Source organism: Papio anubis, chromosome 1 (assembly GCF_008728515.1).
Source record: "Papio anubis isolate 15944 chromosome 1, Panubis1.0, whole genome shotgun sequence".
NCBI lineage: Eukaryota > Metazoa > Chordata > Mammalia > Primates > Cercopithecidae > Papio > Papio anubis.
Window position 1 is genome coordinate 118,535,059 of NC_044976.1, and position 25,732 is coordinate 118,560,790.

The following is a 25,732-nucleotide window of genomic DNA, read 5'->3' on the forward strand; positions in this document are numbered from 1 at the left end:
TATTGATGACAACAGGGTTGTCAACTCTTTACTTCAGAAATCAGGAAGTGATGGGTGGAGAGCTGGATTCTCAGAGCCTTCCTGCAGCAGAGATCAAATGAAGGCAGTGAACTTCTGGGACTCAGATGAGCAGATCCCTTAGAGGTGGGGAGCAGTACTTGTTCTAAGGCTTGTTCTTTCCGACCCCTTCTAGTCTGTGGGATTGTGGGGAAGCCCAGCTTACTGACAAAACCATTTGGAGCCTCAGAAGACTCTGAGGCAAGTTAGTAATAACCAGTCCCTGCCATCTTCTGCGAAGCTGGGGTGAAAGCAGACAGGTTCCTTCAGCTGTGTGAAAGCTAGGTTCTGTAGGGAGCACATAAAAGGGCTGGTGAGCATTGCTGCAGTTAGAGGATGGTGATGTCAATTAGGAATGGAATTCCACCTGAGGCTTTCTGAGTTGGCCTTCAATTGCTGGCTTCCAAATTTCTACCTCCCGTCTCCCTCCTCCTGTTTTCTCTACTGCTGCAAGGGGACAGGGTCTTAACCAGTGCCTAAGGTTCTCGATATAAGATGCAGGAAAATAAATGGCCATAAGGAAAGCAGCCTGAGGACTCCTTCCCTGTCATTTGCAGCTACCTTATCTGCAGAAGAGGTTTCTGGACCCAGGTCTTGTCCCATCTTCTGGTATTAAATTCTTCCTACTCTTAGGCCCTTTCTGTCCTTCTTTGCCCCATATCCTCTATCCCCTTTTCTCAAATTCACTTATGCACATGGAAAGTAAATGCTAAATGCTTCTCATTTAAATGCTATAGAAGAAGAAATCTGTTTTGTGTTTACTGTGTGCCAAGCACCATGTTATGCATTTTACCAATATTTAATTTCAACCGTATAATAGTCCTATGAAGTGGGTGTCTTGTTCCCATTTTTCACAGGACCAAATTTGCCATTGATAGGCTCAGGGAGAGTACCTGGTATCCCAGCAGCGATACTGGGCCTCATTCTACAGTTAAGTAAGGCTTTGGTACATTCTTTAGAATTTAGTTAGTAACTCTTTCAAATGCAAATGATGTTTTCCAGTGAATAACTACATTGTGTTAGGTCTGACTGGAGAGAAAGAAAGGGCCCTAGTAAAATGATATCTATTTTCATAGTGACTTTTGCCAAGATTGTGGGAGAAGGGGTGGCATTGTCTCATTGAGGTATCTGCAGTACAAGGTGGCATTGACCTCATTTTTACTCTTAAAACAGGTGCAACTTGCCATGTGCAGTGTGCCTGGGCTGTCCTTATCTCTGTAGGTTGCCCTGTTAGACTTGTGCTGAGTCTGGTTTGGAACTCCAGAATTCAGAGGAAATAGGAAATTAGTCAAACCAAACTAAAAAAGTTAGAAAATGAGACTTCTGTGAAAAGGGCAATGGAACTGGGATTTTCACTTTGAGGGGAAACAGACTTAGAGGTGACCTAATAGTGCCTTTTAGGTACCTGAAGTCTCAATATGTGACAAGTGGTAATTAGTTATTCTCTGTCCCTGCCGAGGATAAGAATAGGTCAATCCTAGTTTAAACTAAACATTAGGCTTCATTCATTTAAAAATATGTTCTGAGCCCCTACTGTGTTCTAGATTCTATTGGAAGTGACTGGAGTATATAACAATATATTCATGTATAAGTCTTTGTTTTATTTCTTTTGGGTAAATACCCAGTAGTGGAACTGTTAGGTCATATAATAAGCACATACAGCCATTCCCATCCTCATAGAACTTATATTCTGTCATGAGTAGACAGAAAATAAACAATAGATATTATAAATAAATAAAATACATAGAATGTTGGAAAGTGAAAGTCCTCTTGGGGCAGGGGAAGGAGGGCATTTAAATGCTTCTCATTTATTTCTGATCAGCTCTTGACAGAAAAAAAATTGCTCCCTATTTAAATCCTATGGAAGAAGAAATCCATTTAGTGTTTACTATAAGCCAGGCACCATTTATGCATTTTACACATATTTAATCTCAATCATGTAATAGTCCTATGAAGAGGGTGTCTTGTCCCACTTGGAAAATGAGCAAAGGTGTGGTGGCTCAAATCTGAAACTCCAGCACTTTGGGAGGCAGTGGTGGGAGGACTGCTAGAGCCTAGGAGGTCAAGGCTGCAGTAAGCTGTGTTTGCATCACTGACCTCCAGTGATCAGACTGCACTCCTGGGCAACAGATCGAGACCCTGTCCCAACTACAAAATGGGCAAAGGACATGAACAGAAGACATACATGGAGCCAACAAATATTTGAAAAAATTCTCATGCTCAATATCACTAATCATTAGAGTTTCATCCATGTTATTTGTATCAGTAGTACATTCATTTTTATTGCTGAGTAGTATTCCATTGTATGAATATAATACAATTTGTTTATTCATTCATTTATTGATGAATGTATGAGTTGTGTTCAGTGACAGGCTATTATGGATCAAGCTGCTATGATTATTCATGTACAAGTCTTTGTTTTATTTCTTTTAGGTAAATGCCCAGTAGTGGAATGGTTAGGTTATGTAATAAGTATAGATAGATTAAATATCTCTTATCTGAAATGCTTCAACAAGAAGCGTTTCAGATTTGTTCAGATTTTGGAATATTCGCATATATGTAGTGAGATATCTTGGGGATGGGGCCCAAGTCTGAACATGAAATTTATTTATGTTTCATATACACCTTATACACATAGCCTGAAGGTAATTTTATTTTTCTCTTGGGGATGCTGAATAAACTGTGTTGTGTGCCTGCATTTTTGCTGCAACCCTTCACGAGGTCAGGTATGGAATTTTCCACTTGAGGCGGCATGTTGGTCCTCAAAAAGTTTTGGGTTTTGGAACATGCTGGATTTTGAATTTTTAGATTAGGGATGCCCAATCGGTATTTCTGCCTATTTTCTAAATAGATACTGTCTAACTATTTTCCAAAGTGGCTATGCCATAGAAAGTAATTTTTAAATAGCAACTTGAAGGAGATGACGAAGTTAGCCAAACAGAGAACTGGGGGAAGAATATTCCAGGCAGAGAAACATCAGGAAAGTCACTGTGGCTGACAAAGCATCAAGATTAAGCATGCTGGAAGATGAGGCCTCAGAGGGTATGGGGCTTGTGTAGTAAGTCCCTGTAGATGATTTTAAAGACTTCAGCTTTTACTCAGAGTGACATGGGAACTTACTGAAGGGTTTTGAGCAGAGGAGGGGTCTAACAAATGCTAGTCCTGTCTGACTGTTGAAATGATAAATCTGGTTACAGTGTTACAAATAGGCCAGAGGAGAACAAAAGTAGACACCAGGAGTACTCTTAGGAAGACACTGCAGTATGGTATGTAGGGGCTGATGGCGATCACACTTAGGTAATAGTGATGCATGTGGGAACAAATGGTAAAGATAGCAAATCTAAAAGGATTTGTCAATGGATTGGATGTGGAATGGGAGAGAAAGAAAGGAATCAAGGAAAACTCCAGGGTTTTTGGCGTAAGCAACTGGAATGGAGTTGCCATAATTGAGATAGGGAAGGCTATAGATGGAGCAGATTTGAAGGTGGAGAATAGGAGAATTTTGGAAATTTGGTGTGTAAGCTATTTGCTAGACATTTTATGTGACAATATTAAGTAAGCAATTGAATATGTAAGTCTGAAGTTCAGGAAATAGGGCTGGGCTAGAGACATAAATTTGGGAGTTATCAGCAAATAGATGGTTAAATATTAAATTTAAATATTTAAAGCCATGAAACGATAGGAGATCACCAAAGGAGTTGGAGTTAGACCTTCCCAGGTGGAAGAGAAAAGGACCAGAGACTAAGCCCTGTATAGCTCAAACGTTAGTAATTTGGAGAAAGGAGGAAGAATCAGAAAAGGAGATAGAGAACATACAAACCAGTGAAGTAGGAGAAAAAGTCTGGAGTCCCAGAAGCCAAATGAAGAATGTGTATAGTGGAAGAGGACAGGATCCACCTTTCGAAATCCTGCTGAGAGCTTGAGTAATATGATGATTAAGAATTGACCTTTGGCCGGCCAGGCATGGTGGCTCACGCCCGTAATCCCAGCACTTTGGGAGGCCGAGGCAGGCAGATCACTTAAGGTCAGGAGTTCGAGACAAGCCTGACCAACATGATGAAACCTGGTCTTTACTGAAAATACGAAAATTAGGCAGGCGTGGTGGTGCATGCCTGTAATCCCAGCTACTCAGGAGGCTGAGGCAGGAGAATCACTTGAACCCGGGAGGCAGAGGCTGCAGTAGCCGAGATTGTACCACTGCACTCCAGCCTGGGCGACAGAGCGAGACTCTGTCTCAAAAAAAAAAAAAAAAAAAGAATTGACCTTTGGATTTTGCAACATGGATGTCATTAGTGATCTTGATTAATGTAATTCTGGTGGAGTGGTGGAGACAAAAGCCTGCTTGCAGTGGGTTTAGGAAACAATGTGAGGAGAAGAATTGGAGTCAATGAGAATGAATAATTACTTTGAGTTTTGTTTCAAAGGAGAGGAAAAGAATGGGGCATACCTGATAAGGGTATGAGGTCCATAGTGGATTTCTAGAAAGATATATGAATAATAGCATGTTTGTATGCCAATAGAATTTTCCATTAGAAAGTGAAATACTGATAAAGAGAAAAAGGGGAGACCTTCTAAGTGGTGCCTTTGAGAGGTAGGGGGAATAGGACTTAATTAATACATAAATGGAAGATTTGGCTTTAGATAGGAGCATGGATAGTTGATCTATGGTCATAAGTGGAAAGACAGAGAATGTAACCCGAGATGCCTTAGATGGACTGATATGGTGGTGAGAGACTGCCAGTGTTTTCTTATGTTTTGGGGTTATTTTTGTTTTTTGTTTTTTCCTTTTTTGAGACGGAGTCTCTCCCTGTTGCCCAGGCTGGAGTGCAGTGGCACGATCTCGGCTCACTGCAACCTCTGCCTCCCAGGTTCAAGCAATTCTCTGACCTCAGGCTCCCAAGTAGCTGGGATTACAGGCATGCGCCACCATGCCCGGCTAATTTTTTGTATCTTTAGTAGAGATGGGGTTTCACTATGTTGACCAGGCTGGTCTCGAACTCCTGATCTCTTGATCTGCCCACCTCAGCCTCCCAAAGTGCTGGGATTATGTGAGTGTGAGCCACCGCACCCGGCCCAAGTGGGCCTTTTCTTATCACCACTACTTGACATCTTTCCTTCTCTGTGCTCTTCCGCAATTGCCTACCCAAACCTTAGGCCCAGCTGACTTTGGAGGACTCCAGTTGAACCTTTGCCTTTTACTGGAATGGAGCAGTCTCTGCAAGAGGGGTTGGTGGAAGTAGGAAGCAAAAAAATTGAGAAAAGAAACAGTAAGAAGAGGAAGTGTTTGACAGGGAGAATTGTTTTTCAAGAGGGCTATATTTTTATTTTGAACAACATCCATTTGTTTGATAAATATATCATTATCTTCTAAGTGTGGGCATTGTGCTAGCGATGCTACAATGATGAGAAGATAGAGGGAGTCCCTGCCCTCATGACACTTAGAGTTTAGTGTCTGAACATAGTCTGAGCAGCATTGTGATACGCTGACTCCTGTTAAGTGCAGTGCCTGTTATCATCCCTACCCAATGGTTTTGCTTCACTTACAATTACCTAGAGTCATTTTGGTATTTTGATGGTTGATGGATGCCAGCACCCCACAAAACTCTCTAAGATGCTATGAGACCACAGGATTAACTGTGATGCAGGTTACACTATGTCTTAATGCAAAGTACTGAAAGCAAATATGTCTTTTTTCTAACATCTTATAGAGCAGTGCTGTCCAACGTAAATATAAGCCACACATGTAATTTAAATTTTTCTCATGGCCACATTAAAAAAAGTAAAAAGAAATATGTGAAATTAATGTTAATAATATATTTAAAACATTACCATTTCAACATGAAATCAACATTTTAAAATTATTAATGAGATGTCACATTCTTTTGTTGTAGTTAGTCTTTGAAATCCAGTGTGTGCTAAGTCTGAAATCCTTACAGCACAGTTTGACTCAGACTAGTCACATCTCAAGGGTTCAATGGCCACATGTGGCTCAGGCCTGCCATCCTGGATGGCACATCTGTAGGGTAAGTGCTGTCCCTAGTGGAAGCAGAGCTTCAGAAGGGTTGCCTGGTCATAGGACCTGGCTTCAGGACACAGCCAGGCTTCCAGGGAAGGAGTGACTGCTAGATATTAGAACTTAGTTTCTAATATCTTGTCTGTTTGTTGTGTGAGATTCTGTGTAGGAAAAATGGTCCTAAACTTTGCAAAACACCAGTGACTGGCTTTGTCCTTTTTAGAGAACAGATCAAAGTATATTTCAATCCAGAATTGAAAGCTGAATTTGGGGATAAATGTCAGATTATGTTAGATGTCACAGATAATTTAAAAATATTTAGCAGGTTTCCTATGCAACAATTTATCTGTAGAAAAATTAATATAGTTTCTATATTCCAAAGGAAGGTTTTACTTTGTTTCCAGTTCTATAGCTGCTGCCCAAGATAACATTTATGTGAGAAGTTAAGGAAGTAAAGGATGGTTCCCTTGAGCTCCAGTTCCTAAATAGCTGAGAAAAACAAACATTCTGAACATCCCCTTTAGCAACTTCGGCAGGGCTGGGCTCCTGTCTCCACACAAGGTGTCCTGGGGCATTGCAGGGGCTCCAGCCTTACCCCTGGCTTTTGCAGGAGGCCTGCCCTTTGCTAAGTTTAGCCCAGCCGGGCCTATCTGTGAACAGAGAGGCTCCAGCCAAGTGAGAGAGATTGGTTCTGCTAAGGAATGTCCTGGGGAGGGGAGATAATCACTGAGATCATTGGTATTTATGTGTATGTTTTCTCACTTGCCAGCTCAGTTGAGCCACATCAACAGAGGCCTCTGGGACACGACCAAGATTCTAACAGAGTGACTATAGGGAATGAATAGCTCATGACACACTGAGAAGGGTTTAATTGGAGATCAGTGTGAATACCACAGCAGAGTGTATCTTGGGAACTCTGTGCTCAGAGTCTAAATAAAACAAACAGAACACCTCATTTTCCCCCATTTTTCTTTTTGTTTAAAAAATGGATTTTGTTTTTTATTTTTTAATTTTTAATTTTTTAAATGAGATATGGTCTTTCTATGTTGTCCAGGCTGGTCTCAAACTCCTGGGCTCGCGGGATCCTTCTGCCTCAGCACCCCCAAAGCGCTAGGATTACAAGTGTGAGCCACCAGGCCGGGTCAGATTTTTTTAGAGCAGTTTTAAGTTCACAGCAAAGTTAAGCAGAAGAGCCAGAGATTTCCTATTTACTGCCTGTCCCTACATACATACCCGTGTATATACAGCCTCCCCCACTATCAAAACCCAAAGATGTCTCATTTTAATATATCTTTTCTCGGGTTCTTAAGCTTAGTGTTGACCAGAAATACCTCTTATTATGATTCATGCATCTGACTACCTTTGGGAAAACTAACATTTATTGAACACCCACTATATGTCAGGTTTTTTTTTTTTTTTTTTTTTTTACATCTTTTCATTTACTACCCTGAAAGGTAGGGGTTTTAGCACCATTAAAAAAAACTAACAACAGAAGGAAATGAAACTTAGGTTAAAGTGATTTACCTCTAGAATACAGAGCTGAACTAAATGAAACTGTAAAAAATGATTGAATATCTCCATTTTTATATGGTTCAACCTAATAGAATGTGAGAGGGCTCATATTTGAACCCAGACCAATTTAGTTCTAAAGCCTATACTTTACATTGTACTGTACCACTGCCCTAAAATTACTAGAATAGCACTGGATTCTTTATTTTCCCTTGGGGGTGCTGTAGTTTCACATAAATGTAGATTTATATCCCTGCTCCCTAGAAAACTAGATCTGGGATGCTTAGAGAAAGAGCAAACCAAGGTATGGTATATCTTGAGTTAGAGTAGGAGTTGAGTCGAGTAGGAGCCTAGGTTTAGAGACTAGAGCTAGGAGTTCCATGATGGACCCGCATTGATTCGTGTATCTTCTGCTATTTATGTCTGCCACCTGTGTGCATTTCCATACAGCTGTCTGATTCTGGGTTCTCTTTTGTTTGTTACATGCTATGATAATCATTGGTTTAGTTACCTCCATTGGCTGTAAATTCTCTGAAGACCGATTCTGTCTATCTTGCTCTTTCTAGTACCTATTAAAGTGTCTGCACATACAAAGTAGGTGCTTACTAAGTATTTTATGAAAAAACAAATGAACAAATGATACTGTCTCAGCTACTCTGTCCTCTGCCCAATGAGCACTGTCTCTGTCTTTGCCTCTGTCTCTTTGTCTACACACACACACACACACACACACTAGCTGTGTCTATCCAAACACCTAATCTCCTTAGCACTCATCCATGGCCTCAGTGCTTTCTCAGACATAGATATCTGTGTTTGTCTAATCAAGGTAAACCAGGCTGGGAAAGGATTGATATTGCTTTGAAGCTTTTACTAAGGACTGACATAGGTTGGGCTTGAAACATGACCTGAACAGAGCAGTTTTGCCATTTGAATATGGAGCCTTACATTGAATAAACTGAAACTTTTCCACTTGGTTTTTTCCATCTCTTTGGAGAACAGGACTGGACACTAAAGCAGGCTCTGGCAGGAGAGTGTCCTGGTCTTGCAGAATCTTCTGGTTGCTAAGGCTGAGGACACAGCCCCGCTGTCCTTTCTTTGGCAACGAAGGACACTTGTCACATGTTGGGGTGACTTATGTTTCTAATTTGGGACTTAACTGCACTAGTAAAAGACAGCAAATGTGGAATCTGTAGAAAGGTAGAGATTGTGCATCTGAATCAAGGCTTTCTTCCGCTTCACATTAAAGTCTAAAAACTCAATTCTTTGCATTTGAACACCTTCTGCTTGGTGGCTAGGTGTCTCACAGAAGCGTAAAAGATGAGTAATGCAGGTGATATTATCGTTTTTATGGGCAAGAAGGAGAGGCTGTAATTCAAGTTAATTGTATAAAAACATAAAGCTTTGGGGACGACTAGTTTAAGGTCACACAGGGAGCTAATGTTAGCCAGATATCTAGACCCACTAAGGCTTCATTTTTGCTCTAAAACTTATGAATGGAGAGAAACTCCATTTACTAAAGAATTCACTTGGAAGCCACTAAAATGTATTTCTAGGGATCCTGCAATGACCAGTCCTTTGTCTTTTGGTCAAGACTGATAGAGTCCCTTCTGAAAATGCTCAGTGCTTCTCCCTGTTTTATAGTTATGACCTTGCCCCATTGATGTCAGAGAAGCCTGGAGAAGAAATTCACTCTGCATACAAAAAATATGTATGTACTATACTTTTCCTAGAAGAGATAAGATTCTAAAAATGAAAGGTTTGAAAATAAAACCCATTCATTAATAGTTACTTTTCACTTTGGGTGAATAATCAGGAGTTACATCAGGGACTCCCTATGAGATTTTGAAACTCTTCCTCCTGCTAAATTATTTTTTAAAAATTCCTTTAGTTTACATAATTGATTAGAATGGGATTTGGTCATGTTGATTTTTGTCCCAAATACTCTTTTGTGGAATGCCAGCTCCTCTCTGGCTTGCTTCCTACTATCTTGCAAAGGTGCAGTACCCATTTCCGTCACTCACTGACCTTAACGCAACTCTGATTACACTGAGAACTCCTTGAGGTCAAAGACAATGATGCCAAGAAAAGCATTTAGGTTTTGGCAATCTTTAATCTCCAATACTTTTTTGTCGACTTTATCAATGAATGTATGCTGGTATGCCATCAAGGTTTTTTTTAAAAACTATTTAATTTATTTTTATATTTATTTATTTATTTATTTACTTACTTACTTACTTATTTTGAAACAGAGTCTCACTCTTGCCCAGGCTGGAGTGCAGTGGCGCGATCTTGGCTCACTGCAACCTCCGCCTCCTGGGTTCAAGCAATTCTCCTGTCTCAGCCTTCTGAGTAGCTGGGATTACAGGCGCCTGCCACCAGGCCCGGCTAATTTATGTATTTTTAATAGAGGTGAGGTTTCACCATGTTGGCCAGGCTGGTCTCGAACTCCTGACCTCAAGTAATCCACCTGCCTCGGCTTCCCAAAGCCTTGGCTTCCCAAAGTGCCGGGATTATAGGCGTGAGCCGCCATGCCTGGCCTATTATTATTTTTTGAATGTCTGCTCTTAGCCCAGCAGCAAACTTGGAAGGATATAAGCTTGTAGATGAGTTGAAATGCATACACATGAATGTACAAATGTGAAGTTAAATGCCAAAACAAAAATGTAAGTCATCAGTTCAAGAGTGATAACAAAGTGTTTATTCCAGAAACTTATACTAAGAGTTATTGTGAGCAAAGAACTTTTCTAAAACCTCGAAGGGGAAGCAGACATTTTAAATAAGCAATGCAAGGCAGAGACGGATGAGTGCTATACTAGAGGTAAACATCAGATGACCTCGTATGAATGCTGGTTTACTGAGGACAGTCTTGATTTTTGCCTGTTGCCCAGAGGTAGTTATGATAGCACCTCTTTGTACTATCAGAAGAGTCTCAGTTATTAAATTATAGTCATATAAATTATAAACTAAGTACAGCTGAAGTGAAAACAAATTATTAGTTCTGACTGGGAGGTTGGGGAAAGGTTTGTATAGGAGAGAATGTTTGAGCTGAACCTAGAAGAACAGGTTTAGAAAGAGAAACCATCATAGGCTGAGAACAGTTCAGGCAAAGCCTTGGTGGCCTCCAGGGACACTTGTATGATTGATTTCTCAGTCAATAAATGCACTTGTCTTTAATGGAGAGTAGTGCCGCCAATGGCTAGCAAGGTCTTGGAAATTATCTCACCATGAACTATCATCACTCAGAATTTTAGTTATCAGAAAAAATGGCTGCCGGATAATGACTGATGTCATCGTTATCCTGTGTCAGATCAGAGGGCACAGTTCAAGTTGGGTAAGGTGAGCGGGTGAAAGGGAGAGGAAGAGAGTGAGTGAAACAATGTGAAAGTCGAAGAGACTAAAGAGGTGAAGGGAGAGAACTGTGCTTTTATTGGTTCAATCTGCCCAATTAAAGAAGTTGCAGTTCCTCTTTAAACAAATCTTGTTTTTAATTTATTTCTGCATCTCTTCTTTCCTCCCTGTGACCCATACTCTGTTGTATTCTGAGTCTCCCAAGTTTAAGACGTGCCTAGAGGCAGGTTTAATTTTCTTTATCCTTCAGTATTGGGAAACGGACTCCGCACCACTGAGTCTATGTAAGTCTGGTGGCTGAAAGAAGCTGCCACAGGGAGCCGAATTTTCATTGCTGTCTATGACCTGAGTTTAGGTAATTCCAGAAATGAAAATGAAAAAATAAAAAATAATATGGACATTTACTTTTTTGGGATGAAAATGCCCCTTTTGACTTCTCATTATGTAAGTTTGAAAATTTTCAAATATAAACAAAGACTATGAGAAGAGTACCTCCCTATGTACGTGTCCCATTTACCAGGGAGCCATGTTCCCATCACTCACCTTCAACGGTTCCCAACATTTTGCTGTTCTTTTCAGTGATCTCCCTGCACTGTTCTTTCCCCATCTTGTCCTCCTCCACCCCTTACAGCAACTCTCTGGCATCATATAATTTTATCTGGAAAGATACCAGAATGTAACCCTCCCAGCGAAGGCTTTGTTTTTAAACATAACCACAGTACCATTATTGTATCCAAAAAGCTTAAAACTAATTCCATAATACCATCTAATACTGGGTCCATACTCAATTTTCCCTCTAAAACGTTCAGCTTAAGATCTGGAGATTTTAAGTCAGTGTTTCTGAGCTCCACGTAGTGCACAGGAGTAGGATGTTTAGCCCTTCTTACCTGAGAGCATGAGCAGTAGAAGAGGAGGCTGGAATCCTAAAGTGTATGCGATCTTTCATTGTCAATGGGTCAATAATATACCTATTAGAGAACACTCTTAGCTTAAAACTGAAACAGTCGGCAGGGCGCGGTGGCTCACCTGTAATCCCAGGACTTTGGGACGCCGAGGCGGGCGGACCACGAGGTCAGGAGATCGAGACTATCCTGCCTAAAACGGTGAAACCCCGTCTCTACTAAAAATACAAAAACTTAGCCAGGCGTGGTGGCGGGCGCCTGTAGTCCCAGCTAGTCGGGAGGCTGAGACAGGATAATGGCATGAACCCGGGAGGCGGAGCTTGCAGTGAGCCGAGATCGTGCCACTGCACTCCAGCCTGGGCAACAGAGCAAGACTCCATCAAAAAAACAAAAACAAAACAAAAACCTGAAAAAGTATTTATTTATTTATTTATTTATTTATTTATTTATTTATTTGAGATGGAGTCTCGCTCTGTCACCCAGGCTGGAATGCAGTGGCAAGATCGGCTCATTGCAATCTCTGCCTCCCAGGTTCATGCCATTCTCCTGCCTCAGCCTCCCGAGTAGCTGGGACTACAGGCGCCCGCCACCACGCCCCACTAATTGTTCGTAGTTTTAGTAGAGATGGGGTTTCAGCATGTTAACCAGGATGGTCTCAATCTCCTGACCTCGTGATCCACCTGCCTCAGCCTCCCAAAGTGTTGAGATTACAGGCATGAGCCACTGTGCCTAGCCCTTATTTTTAAATTTTTTTGAGGTGGAGTTTAGCTCTGTCACCCCGGCTGGAGTACATTTTTTATTTTTTAGAGGTGGAGTTTCACTCTGTCACCCCTGCTGGAGTAGAGCAGCACAATCTTGGCCCACTGCAACCTCTGCCTCCCGGGTTCAAGCGATTATCCTGCCTTAGCCTCCCGAGTAGCTGGGATTACAGGCACCCACCACCCCGCGCGGCCAATTTTTGTATTTTTAGTAGAGACAGCATTTTGCCAGTTTGGCCAGGCTGGTCTCGAACTCCTGACCTCAAGTGATCCACCCGCCTCAGCCTCCCAAAGTGCTGGGATTACAGGCGTGAACAACTGCGCCCGAGCTGCCGGTTATTTGTATCAGACATTGTGCTGGGTACTTTACAAAAATTCATTTATTCCTACTACAAACTTTGAGGTAATTTTTGCAACCCCTATTTTATAAATGAGGAAATTAGGTTGTAAAAGGTTAAGTAATTTACACAAAAATGTCCCCCAGTTAGGAAGTGGCAGAAAGGTATGTGAACCTAGGTTTACTTATCCTGAAATTCCTGCCCCAGCATGACAACGCTGAGAGGCAATATCTTAAGAAGCATGCACCTGGCTAGTTCTGCCACACCATCATTACCTCTGTCCTTAGGGAGTTTGCAATTTAAACGGGTAAATAAGGCAGGTGTAGAAATATGAAGCATTTACACAGGATGACAGTGTTGCAGTATGAAAAGAAATTTGAAAGCTCATAATGTCACATCATGAGAAATTACTTTTAATTTGGAGAGATAAAGGCGGGCTTCACAGGGGACATGGCATTTAACCTTGAAGCTGAAGGGCACACAATGATGTGGCACCGAGAAGCATAGGGCATGTTTGGGAAATCCAGTTAGGCTAGCAGATAATGATGGAGATAAAGCTGGATAGGTAGATTGAGGTCAAATTTTGAATAGACTCTATTATCAGGCCAGTTGTGTAAAATTTAATTGCTGTGCAGTTAAAAATCATTAAAAGGTTTTTTCTTTCTTTCCTTTTTCTTCTTTAGCTGGACCTGCATCACATATTAAATGCTTTTTGAACAGAGGGAATGAAATAACCAGAGCTATGCTTTAGGAAAAAATGAAGCAGTAGAGGGACTCAGGTTGGGGAAACCAGATATGAGACGATTCATATACTCCAGTCCTAGGGAGAAGGAAGAAATACCTAATAGAGTGGTAACCCGGGAGGGTGGGGAAGAGGGCTGAAGACGAGGGGCAAGATTGGAGAGAGATTTGGAAATATCCAGTGATAAGTAATCTCTGTTAGAGGAACTTGAAGGCAATACATTTGCCAAACACTTTCTAAGTGTATATTTAATTTAATAAGTATTATCATTTCATTATAAACTACTTCCTAGGGCCTTTTGAAACATTTTCATAGCCACTTCATCGAAATATAATTCACATACCATTACAAGTCACCCATTTGAAGTGTAGAATTCCGTACACACCGGTGTTTTAGTATATTGAGTTGTGCGGCAATTATTGCAATGAATTTTAGGACAGTTATCACTCTAAAAGGAAACCCTGACCCATCAGCCGTCAGCACCGAATTTTCCTATTCCCCCAGCTACAATCAACCACTAATCTATGCTTTGTGGATTTGCTTATTCTGGACATTTCATATAAATGAAATGATACAATATGTGGTTCTTTGTGACTTGTGACTGCCTTTCTTTCATTTACCATAATATTTTCAAGGTTCACCCATGTAGTGACATGTAGCATTCCTTTATATGGCTAAATAATACTTCATTGTATATATACCACATTTTGTTTATCCAATCATCTGTTAATGGATGAAGTTTTAAAAATTGTTCTAGAACTTTGCTGTATTAAATATTTATGCTTGAAGGAAGTGAGCTACCAAATGGTACTTGTACATTTGGGTTGTATAGCAGTTTCACTCTTACTACCATATTTCCTTATCTATACTGTCTCTACCCCTCTATATCTTACTTACACATTAAATCTTACTTGGGAACTTGAACCATATCTGAACTCCCTCACCAAACATCACCGTTAGCATTTTAAATTCATACCTTTGTGTTTTGCTCTCATCCTCTCAACTGGATTGCAGACATACCAAGTATAAGGAATACACATCAGACATCTCCATTATTCCTTACAGGACCTCTGAATCCCTTTCAACACTAAGAGAGTTGCTAAGTATGGAGAATCAATCCTTTGAGAGTCCGAATGGATTTGTTAACACTCCCTGGCGATGACTACATTGCATTCGATTGAAACTTCTCATTCCACTACTTGCAGAAATGTCTTGTGGAATATTAGTATTACATAGGAGGCAGTGTGCAAACTATTGACCAAGTTAGAATAATAGACAATAATCAGCATTTGATGATGAAATAATTAATTTTGGATTAATATTTTTAAAAATTGATTAGGAAAAGCCATTTCTCTTTGTTTTTGTAAAAAGTAGTTTTTAAGGATTCACTCTGCCATGGCTTCTATTGGGGCAAGATTTTGAAAATAATACTTTTTAAAAAGATAGCCATATTGTGGATTATATGAGCAATGGAACAAGTGATAGAGTTAAACTTGAAGCCTTGGAAAGGAGTTAGCTAATTGGTTACTGCTGGTTGCTTTTAACCTAATCCTATTTTGCACTTTGCAGTAAACACCAGTGTGGAAATCATTTCAGTAGAATCCTGTATTTAACATGGATTGGTGTTAAGACTCTGGTCAAGTGATGTTTCCAGAAACAAAACAAGCTGTGGACACAGAGAAAGTCTGACTAAACACAGTTAATCCATAAACTTGTTAGCCCTGTGCTCTAGTTCTAGGTACTAACATTATACTAAAAGTTTAATTTCAGCTTCATCATTGAAACTTTTTCTTGAGTTAGATGGGCGAATACTCCTTTGCAGGCATGAAGAAAAAGAAGTGCTTTCTCTTCCCATCTACCCTTTCTTGAGTCCATAAGTTTCCTTAGATATCTTGACAAAGAGCCAAGAAGACTTGGTGATAAAATAAGCAAATGCAGTTAATTTGGAATCTACTTATGCTATACTTAGAATTTAGCAATTTACACATGAATATTTACTAATGGAGCATGAATAAATATGATAGCTATATGATGATTTTTCTAGAGAAAGAAGGTGCAAGAAGGTTAGACTTTGATGTAAGATACTGTAAACTGGTTTGTCCTTGCATTTTCATGGGGTAAGATTTTGTAGTACTTGTGAAATTAAATCACTTTGATCCACTGAAATAATTGATTATAATATTCAGGATTTAATCTTGTGGAGATAAAGCCATTTTAGCAGTTCTGTGTGAGACTCATAAACTTTATTATCTATTTGAATAGACTTTTTCATTTTCCTTTTCTACTTACTGCCTTTACCTTGGAGGTAAATTATTGTTTTTACCTTGAAACCCCTTCTGGATTTCAGCTATCCTAGTCAGAGTGGGTAAATTGTTATTGTTTTTATAGTTAATAATAGTTATCATTTTCTGAATGCTGACTGCATGCCAGGCACTGTGCAATGTGATTTTTGTGCATTATTTCATTTAGTCTCCCTAACATCCTTTGTAGATTAATATCATTGTTATCTCCTTGATAGACGAGGTGAATGAGGCACTTAGAGAGGGCAGGTGACTTGTCAAGCCCTCTTCTCGCCTTCACCTATGCTCTTGACCATTATACTTACTGCCTCCATACATTATTTCAAGACTAACTTCAGACAGCACATTCTCTAATTTTATACTTTACCACATTCTACAAAATCAGACAAAACTGGGCAGTGTTTCCTGAGCTTGTCTCTCTGGTAAAAGGCTAAAGCAATAGTGGAGGGTTAGTTTCAGTTACGGCTTTTACCTTGGAGGTAATCCTTCTGGATTTCAATTTCCTTGTCTTTAAGAGAACTAGAACACAGAAATACCAAGGTCTTCAAATCTGTGAATCTTTGGCAAAATTGGTCGAAGCATTGACTTCATTTTCTTCAGTGGGATTTAGAACAGATAGAATCTACTAATTTATGTCCTCCATTTTTCTTCCTTTAGATCTAAGTATTTTTCCTGGTAAGGCTGAGGTTTCTGACTGGCACTGGTTAGCCTGGACATGAAGGGACAGTGAATCCAAGTTGCTGAACTGTTGTGCAAGGCATTGTTCTATGCTTATCATGCACATTGTCTCATTTAATCCTCATAGAATCCCTCGTGAATACTTGTCTTCATTAAAAAAGAAAGCAACCACACTATGCTTATGAGAAAACTGAGGCTCATAGTGATTAGTTAACCTGCCCAAGGTCACCTAGCAGGAAAGTGATAGAGCCAGGATTTGGACTTAATTCTTTCCGGCCTTAGGTTGGTTTCATAGTGCCTCTCACATTCCCTGTTGTTTATTTACTTTTATTTGAATATTCAAAGATTCCTCGTGCAAAAATAGTATTAATAGTAAGAGACTTTTCAGGGAACTTTCTGTTGATCAGTTTACACCTGATAGAGATTCCCTATGTCCCATCATGAGACTGAGAACTAGGCAGAGGGCATCGATATAGCTCCAGTCATTGGAGAACTCAGGTATTTTTAGACATGAGATTTTTTAAAAATCTGCTCAAGCAGTTTTGGCTTATCTGAGGTGGTTTAGCATATCCAGACTTTTCTGATTTATATAAATTAGCCAGGCAGAGGAATATCATTGATAATAACATTTCATAATTATAGATTCCATTTTCTTTCATATGAGATTTAAATAGCTTTTTGCCCATTCTTTGTCATTTTCCAGGTGGAGAAGCCTTAGCAGAATTTTACCCAAGGTCACAGAAGTGAATCAATTGGTGGCAGAAATAATAATAAACTTAAGAGTCCTCTGTCTCAGTACCATATCCTGAACACTGAATCCACTTGAAATATATGGTCTCATGGAAAGCAAACTGGTGTTCCCAAATGATAATGCTGTTGTTCTTGATGATGATGGTGATAATATTATTATAATTAAAAGTTTAATTATACCTGCGTTAGAAACACTGTCCTAAGTCCTTTACATGTATTAATTTATTTATGCCTCACAATCCTCTAAGGTAGGTTTATGAATGAGGAAGATACAATTATCTGCATATTACAGATGAGGAAATTGCTCCCTCTCTGCATTTGCCACATAATTGAATGCATATTCCTTCACCTCTATGAAGGGCCTCTAGCTTAGGGACCATTTCTTATGAAGACATTTGAATTCCTTTAAGTATTGACCACAAAGCTGGGGACATAGCAACAGTTTATCAAATCTTCTATTTTACCGATTGATCAATTGGTACAGATGAATTATTCTCGCAGTGCCACGCCATGAAACTGATATAGAGATCTTGGACTTGTTCCTCATACAAAATTGAAATATGCTTGTTTCCGTTTGTTAATCTTTTGGTATTTGCATTGCAGAATAAAATACAGGGTACTCAATTCAATTTAAATTTCAGATAAACAACAAACAATGTTTTAGCATTTAAGTTACATCTCAAATATTGCAAAGGATATACTTCTAATGAAACAAATTATTTGTTGTTTATCTGAAATTTAAATTGAACTAGGTATCTTATATTTTTATTTGCTAAATCTGGTAATGCTATCTAGTGTTCATAAAATAATAACTTTAAAGGATATCCTGAAAAGACAGAGCTGTCATTTTCTTCTTACATGCTATAATGTAAGCCTTGAAGAAATTAGGATATTTTCATCTCACTGGATCTGAACCAATGTTCTAACCTTAGTCAAAAGGTGCCTACTTATGAGGGGAACAAATATTCTTTTCAGTATGTCACTAGAAACGTACTAGTAATATAATCTCAAATGCCTTGAGTCCAACTGCCTTCCAACTCTAAAATTCTTTAATTCTAAGTAACTCTCAAATATCTAAACCAGGTTTCTACTTTTCCCAATTAGTATTTGTGTTTCAACCACCCTGCATGGAAACATGGGTTATGAAATGTCTTCACAAGTATGGTAGGCAATATGCTGCTATTGTGTGTTGCCTTGGACTTCTAGAAGTCTAGGTGTTGGTGGTTATTATATGGTGGTAGTAAAGTAAAATCCTCCCTACTGTTTTAGTACCCAGAATACTACTTTTCATACTTTAGCTACTGTACCTTCAGTCTCTCTGTCAACCTCTGATCTAAAGACTTCTTTACTTTTTTAATTAATAACGTTCTTCTTGCCTAATACTGTATTATGGACTTCATCAGGGACGGGACTAATTCATCTTTGTATGCTGAGGTTTAAACTGAAATAAAGTAATCCCTCAACTAACATTTTGCAGAGTCCTCCTTAGGTTCCCCCACAAACCTGCCCCTATTTTAGTTAATAGAATGCATTCCCACCAACATGCTAGAAATTTCAGCATTGTCTTTGGTCCTCCCTCCAGTCTAATCTGAATCTCAAAAGTCATCAAGGCCTGTGGCTTCTGTCTCTAAAACGTCTTTTGAGTCTTTTTTCCTGTACCTCTTGTCCTTAGACAGTCCCCCTTCCTATTCTGGTCAGTTGCCCCTGACCCATCCATCTTCTTCATAATTCCTTCTTCAACATGGGCCTGATCATGGCAATACTTTGCTTAAAGCTCCCTGATGAGTCTTTGATCTCTACTGATTATTATCCAGTTTTTTTTTTTTTTTTTTGCTTTTTTTTTGAGACAGAGTCCGGCTCTGTCACCCAGGCTGGAGTGCAGCAGCATGATCTTGGCTGACTGCAACCTCCACCTCCTGGGTTCAAGTGATTCTCCTGTTTCAGCCTCCGGAGTAGCTAGGATTACAGGCATGCATCCTCGCCCAACGCTAATTTTGTATTTTTAGTAGAGACGGGGTTTCACCATGTTGATCCGCCTACCTTGGCCTCCCAAAGTGCTGGGATTATAGGCGTGAGCCACCGTGCCCAGCCTATCCAGTTGTCTTAGCAGGATTTTCACAAACTAGTTGCAAACTATTTTCTATACTCTTTACCCACACTAAGCCACTTAACCTGCACCAGACACACTTGGGATGTTTTTGTTTCCTTATTTCTGTTTCCCCAAATCTTACTTGTTGCTTCCTCACCTCAATAAAAATTAATTGTTCCCTGTGTAACTTTACCATCAGAGTTCCCTCTCAAAAAGCAAACCTAATTTGTAAAATTCCAATTTTATGATAAAAGCATTGTTTTTAAAAATGTTTACAACCAAATATCTTTAACTAATGAAATCCCCAGGCATTTAAAAGTATTATTCTATTACTATAATTCTCTTAAAAGTATTATTCTAGCAATTTGGTTTTCAGGAACAATCTGTATTAGTTAGGAAAAATTTATTTTAATACATACTCTGTCCTGCAATGGTTTAGAGAACGAATAGGCTTGAGCAGTGTTCATGATCCAGGGGTAATGATGAATAGGTTGGGAAAATCGATAAGTAGCTCGGGGAAATCCTGAAGCTGTACAGTTTATTCTACCTTGACTAGATTGCTGATCCAACTAAATAGCTAACTACGTCAAGGGTCACGAAGAGGGCAGAGATGAGGTGAGAGGCTGTAGACCAAGGCAAGACTCAAATAGGAATCTGAATCCAGGATAGAGGGTCTGTGGCAGTTAATAACAATTAATGCCTGTGTGCTTTTCAGAACATTGAGCTGAAGGTTGAAGTGGAGAGCTTGAAACGAGAACTCCAGGACAAGAAACAGCATCTGGATAAAACATGGTGAGTTGTAATTTTAAGCTCTGGTCCTTTCCAGAGTCTGGCTTGCTAATCTGAGAGCAACAGATTTGGAACCAAATTCCTTAACCTATCTATGGCATTTGAATCCTGTGTCTGATTCAGGAACTGAAACAATAGATTTTCATATGCTGTGTTTCCCTTGGACTCTCTGTCTATTACTAGGTCAGATGGACCTTGCCATAAGTTGGTAAATCCATCAGACCTAAGATTGCAAACTTCCTTTTAGTCAGCAATCAATTAAACAGAAACAATGAATGTTTCCACTTTTAGTAGAGGCAAATGCAAATAAGCTTTATAAAAAAGTATCAGTCAGCCTATAATGACATCAAGGGCTGAGATAACGTTTGGGGAAAATGAGCACTCTCACACACTATCAGTGAGTGTAAATTGTGACAACATTTTTAGTATGTGGTGCTACCTGTTATAGTAAAAAAGGAGGATTTCCTTTGATCAAACAATCCCTAGAAGGAATCTGTTTCTTATAAATAAAAGCATTAGTGTGAAAGGATAAATGTATAAGGATGTTTATTGCATCATTAGTTGTAATGGCAAAAAACTAGAAACAATTACCAATTGATTGAATAAATTTTGATTGAATAAATTTTGGTATTACTACACAGTGGACTATTATGCAATTATTAAAGAATGAGTTAGCTCTATATTATTGTCCTAGTGGGAATTCCTTGATTAAGTATATATATTGAGGAAGAGTGAGATCACAGTCCATGATAGGGAGAAGACTTAATTTTTTTTAATATACATTTGCATTGCTCAAATGATTACTTTTATAATTTATAGTTTTTAAAAAACTTAGTGTTAAATGACAAGTATTAGAATTATTAAAAATATTTTCAGACTTCAATAAAGCTTCAGAATACAAAAATTAACATACAAAAATCAGTAGCATTTCTACACACCAATAACATTCAAGCTGAGAGCCAAATCAAGAATGCAATCCCATTTACAATATCCACTAAAAAAAAAAAAAATACCTTGGAATACATCTAACCAAGGAGGTGAAAGATCTCTACAAGGAGAACTACGAAACACTGCTAAAAGAAATCATAGATGACACAAACAAATGGAAAAACATTCCATGCTCATGGATCGGAAGAATCAATATCATTAAAATGGCCACACTGCCCAAAGCAATCTACAGATTCAACACTATTCCTATCAAACTACCAGTGTCATTCATCAAATGACCAAGATCAAAGCCAGAGGCATCACACTATCCAACTTCAAACTATACTACAAGGCTACAGTTGCCAAAACAGCATGTTGCTGGGAAAAAAAAAAAAAAGGAAAGAAAGACACATAGACCAATGGAAACAAATAGAGAACCCAAAAATAAAGCCACACACCTACAGCAATCTGATCTTCGACAAAATCAACAAAAATAAGCAGTGGGAAAAGGCCTCCCTCTTCAATGGTGCTGGGATAACTGGCTAGCCATATGCAAAAGAATGAAACTGGGCCCCTACCTTTCAGCACATATAAAAATTAACTCAAGATGGATTAAAGATGTAAATGTAAGACCTCAAACTATAAGAATCCTAAAAGAAAACCCAAGAAACACCATTCTGGACATCGGCCTCAGGAATTTATGACTAAGTCCTCAAAAGCAATTGCAACAAAAACAAAAAGAGACAAGTGGGATTTATTTAAAGAGTTTTGCACAGCAAAATAAACTATCAACAGAGTAAACAGACAACCTCTAGAATCTAAAAAAATTTGCAAACTAGCATCTGACAAGGGTCTAATATCCAGAATCCATAAGAAATTTAACAATTGAACAATGAAAAACAAATAACCCCATTTAAAAAATGAGCAAAAGGCATGATCAAACACTTTTCAAAAGAAGACATACAAATGCCCACCAAATATATGAAAAATTGCTTCACATCACTAATCACCAGAGAAATATAAATCAAAACCACAATGAGATACCATCTCACACCAGTCAGAATGGCTACTATTCAAACGTCTAAAAACAACAGATGCTGGCGAGGCTGCATAGAAATGAGAATGCTTACACGCTGTTGGTGGAAATATAAATTAGTTCAGTCACTGTGGAAAGCAGTCTGGAGATTTATCAAAGAACCTAAAACAGAACTACCATTTGACCTAGCAATCCCATTGCACCCAAATATTAATTGGATATATCCATTAATTTGGATATATCCCATTAGGGCATACATCCAAAACAAAACAAATCTATCAAAAAGACACATACACTTACATGTTCATTGCAGCACTATTCACAATAGCAAAGACATGGAATCAACCTAGGTGCCCATCTACAGTAGACTGGATTTTTAAAAAGTGTTACATCACATTTACATATATGCCATGGAATACTATACAACCACAAAAAAGAATGAAATCATGTCCTTTGCAGCAACACAGATGCCACTGGAGGCCATTATCCTAAGAAAATTAATGCAGAAACAGAAAATCAAATGCGGTAGCATGTTCTCACTTATGAGCAGGAGCTAAACAACAAGTACTCATGGACATAAAGATAGCAACAGTAGAAACTGGGGACTACTAGAGTGGGAAGGTGGGGAGTGGAGGAAGGGTTGAAAAACTAACTATTGGGTACTGTGCTCAGTACCTGGGTGATGGGATCATTTGTACCCCAAACCTCAGTATCATGTAATATACTCAGGTAACAAACCTACACAAGTAGCCCCTGAAGCTGAAATAAAAGTTGAAAAATAAGAGAAAATAATATGTAAATGCAAAAAAAAAAAAAAAACCCAATGTTTTCAGATTATGTCCTGGGATCAGTACACAATCAATCTGATCTGGCATTCTTTCTGCGTCTACAGTATTTCTTGATATTTAGGATGACAATCCAGCAAGTTCAGAATATTTAAAACCAAATTAAATTACACACAATGTGCTGGTATTACTATTTAAAGGCATTAAATAGGCTAATAAATGTTAGAACAACTTACAATGACAATTAATAAATTTTGAAATTTGTGTAATGCTTTGATTTAAAAAACTTTTAAAAATGTCATTTGAATCAGGTGACATTATTCTATTTTTAAGAAATGAGAAAACTAAGGTATATTCTTCTCAAATCAGTGGCAGAACCCTCATCTTCTGTCATAAAGTTTAGGATCTTCTTTTTTTTTTTTTTTTTTGAGACGGAGTCTCGCTCTGCTGCCCAGGCTGGAGTGCAGTGGCGTGATCTCAGCTCACTGCAAGCTCCGCCTCCCGGGTTCACGCCATTCTCCTGCCTCAGCTTCCCGAGTAGCTGGGACTACAGGCGCCCACCACCACGCCTGGCTAATTTTTTTTGTATTTTTAGTAGAGACGGGGTTTCACTGTGTTAGCCAGGATGGTCTTGATCTCCTGACCTTGTGATCCACCCGCCTCGGCCTTCCAAAGTGCTGGGATTACAGGCATGAGCCACCGCGCCCGGCCAAAGTTTAGGATCTTCTGACTTCAAACAGCCGTAGCGTCTTAAATAAGGCATTCCTGGCTAATGGAGTTACTCAGAAAATGTGTAACTTCCATTCTCTATAGATTATAGTTGGTAGTTATCTATTGCACTAGCAAGGAATATGGAGTCAAATATAGATTCAAAATAAAAGTTGATGATTCCTGGGGTCTGCGTGTTTGGGGGTCTTGGGTTATACGCTTGACTTTTGTCTCTTTTGTGGTCAAGATCCTCATACCCCCCAAAAGCTATATAATGACAGAGGAGCTCAAGATAAATATAGCCCCTGGGATGGTGCTCAGTAGTGTCCACTATGCAGCAAGGAATCCTGTAATCTTTAGGGAAGCATCATTTGCTCTTCATGGACACAACCCCCTGAGACAAATACTAAAGTACCACTGGTCTTAGTGCCCCATAAGCCTATACCAGTTCAATATTGTTCTTTGTCCTGAGAACAAGAAGATGGCCCATGGTTCTCAACAAATGGCTTAAAGCAGGAATAAAACCAATAGGAATCAAAATCATTCAGCATCTGATATTGCTCCCAAATTTCTAATCCTCAGACATCTGAGGGCAGCTGTTGTTCACTATAAATAAGTTGATGATACCTTACCCGCTTCATGCTAGCGCCTGGGCATTCAATCCTAGGGATATCAGAGAGGCAAAGCTCAGCCCAAATCTTGAGCTTTCATGGATTAAATGTCTCTGCATGGGACCATGGGAAAGCTGGATAGAACTCTGGATAGGTAGCCCAGATGTAGGACAGCCTACTATGGATTACTGGTTTTAAAGGAAGAGAGCATTTCTGTGGCTGTCCAAATGGATATCCTGTCCCAGCAACCTAAATGGAAAGAACACTTGAATTTCAAATAGCAAAAAAGGCAAGGAACTAGCAAAGCATTCTAGGAGGCAGTGTCAGTGGAAGAGTCCCAGGACAGATGACAGTGAATGTGAGTCATTTGATGACTACTTGCCTTCCAAACGAAAGTTCCTCTGGAAGCTATAAAGATAATGAAGGCACTAGGAAGTCAAGTATATACTACTTGACAAACAACACAAAGTTAGAGTTTCTAAAAGTTTGGAACTTTTTCAACCTGAAGAAGTTGAAGAGCTCAGTTCCACAGATAACTGTAGAGGGAAAAAATGCTCAATTTTTCTTCTTATTGGTGTCACTCTGAATTACTGGAACAACCTTAATGGTTCCACTTGCTAAACTGTATGTCTGGCTCTGACTGGCTAATGCTCTGTGGTTTTAGGGCTGATGTGGAGAATCTCAACAGTCAGAATGAAGCTGAGCTCCGACGCCAGTTTGAGGAGCGACAGCAGGAGACGGAGCATGTTTATGAGCTCTTGGAGAATAAGATCCAGCTTCTGCAGGAGGTGAGGAGCTCCCAAAGTCCATAGCTAGGGGTTCTCTTTTATTCATACTCCTTTTCCTACTACCCTGCCTTCTGGCATTCACCTTTTCCATCTCTACTTTCCCTCTCAAATTCATCAGTGTTCCTGGGTCTTAGGGCTCCTAACCTAGGTAGAAATTTTGCGGCCTCTCACTTTTTGTTCTTTTTCCAGGAATCCAGGCTAGCAAAGAATGAAGCTGCGCGGATGGCAGCTCTGGTGGAAGCAGAGAAGGAGTGTAACCTGGAGCTCTCAGAGAAACTGAAGGGAGTCACCAAAAACTGGGAAGATGTACCAGGAGACCAGGTCAAGCCCGACCAATACGCTGAGGCCCTGGCCCAGAGGGACAAGTAGGTGCCTTTGGTGCTCTTTTTGTCGCTTGTCTTTTGCCCATTCTCAAGGCATACAGCAGCTGCACTGTTCCCTTTCAAGGATTGACAGTAGGAGCTTCACTATTTCTAAGACTTTATGGGTCCACAACCAAAGTCGTTCTTCTCAGGGTTGAATTTTCAATGGTATCCATTATGAAAACTCACTTAATGGATTCAGTGGGCAAATAGTGGCAAACAAGAGACATGGATTCACTTAT

General features: G+C 39.4%; 1 protein-coding gene across 1 annotated transcript in view; it reads left to right on the forward strand.

The window, feature by feature from the left end:
- PDE4DIP (phosphodiesterase 4D interacting protein) overlaps positions 1–25,732 on the forward strand; it is a 212,922-nt gene that overhangs the window by 93,487 nt on the left and 93,703 nt on the right. Inside the window, 3 exon segments of the mRNA XM_031656711.1 lie at positions 20,200–20,276; positions 25,005–25,128; positions 25,318–25,493. Of these exon segments, the coding sequence (XP_031512571.1) occupies positions 20,200–20,276; positions 25,005–25,128; positions 25,318–25,493 (377 nt within the window).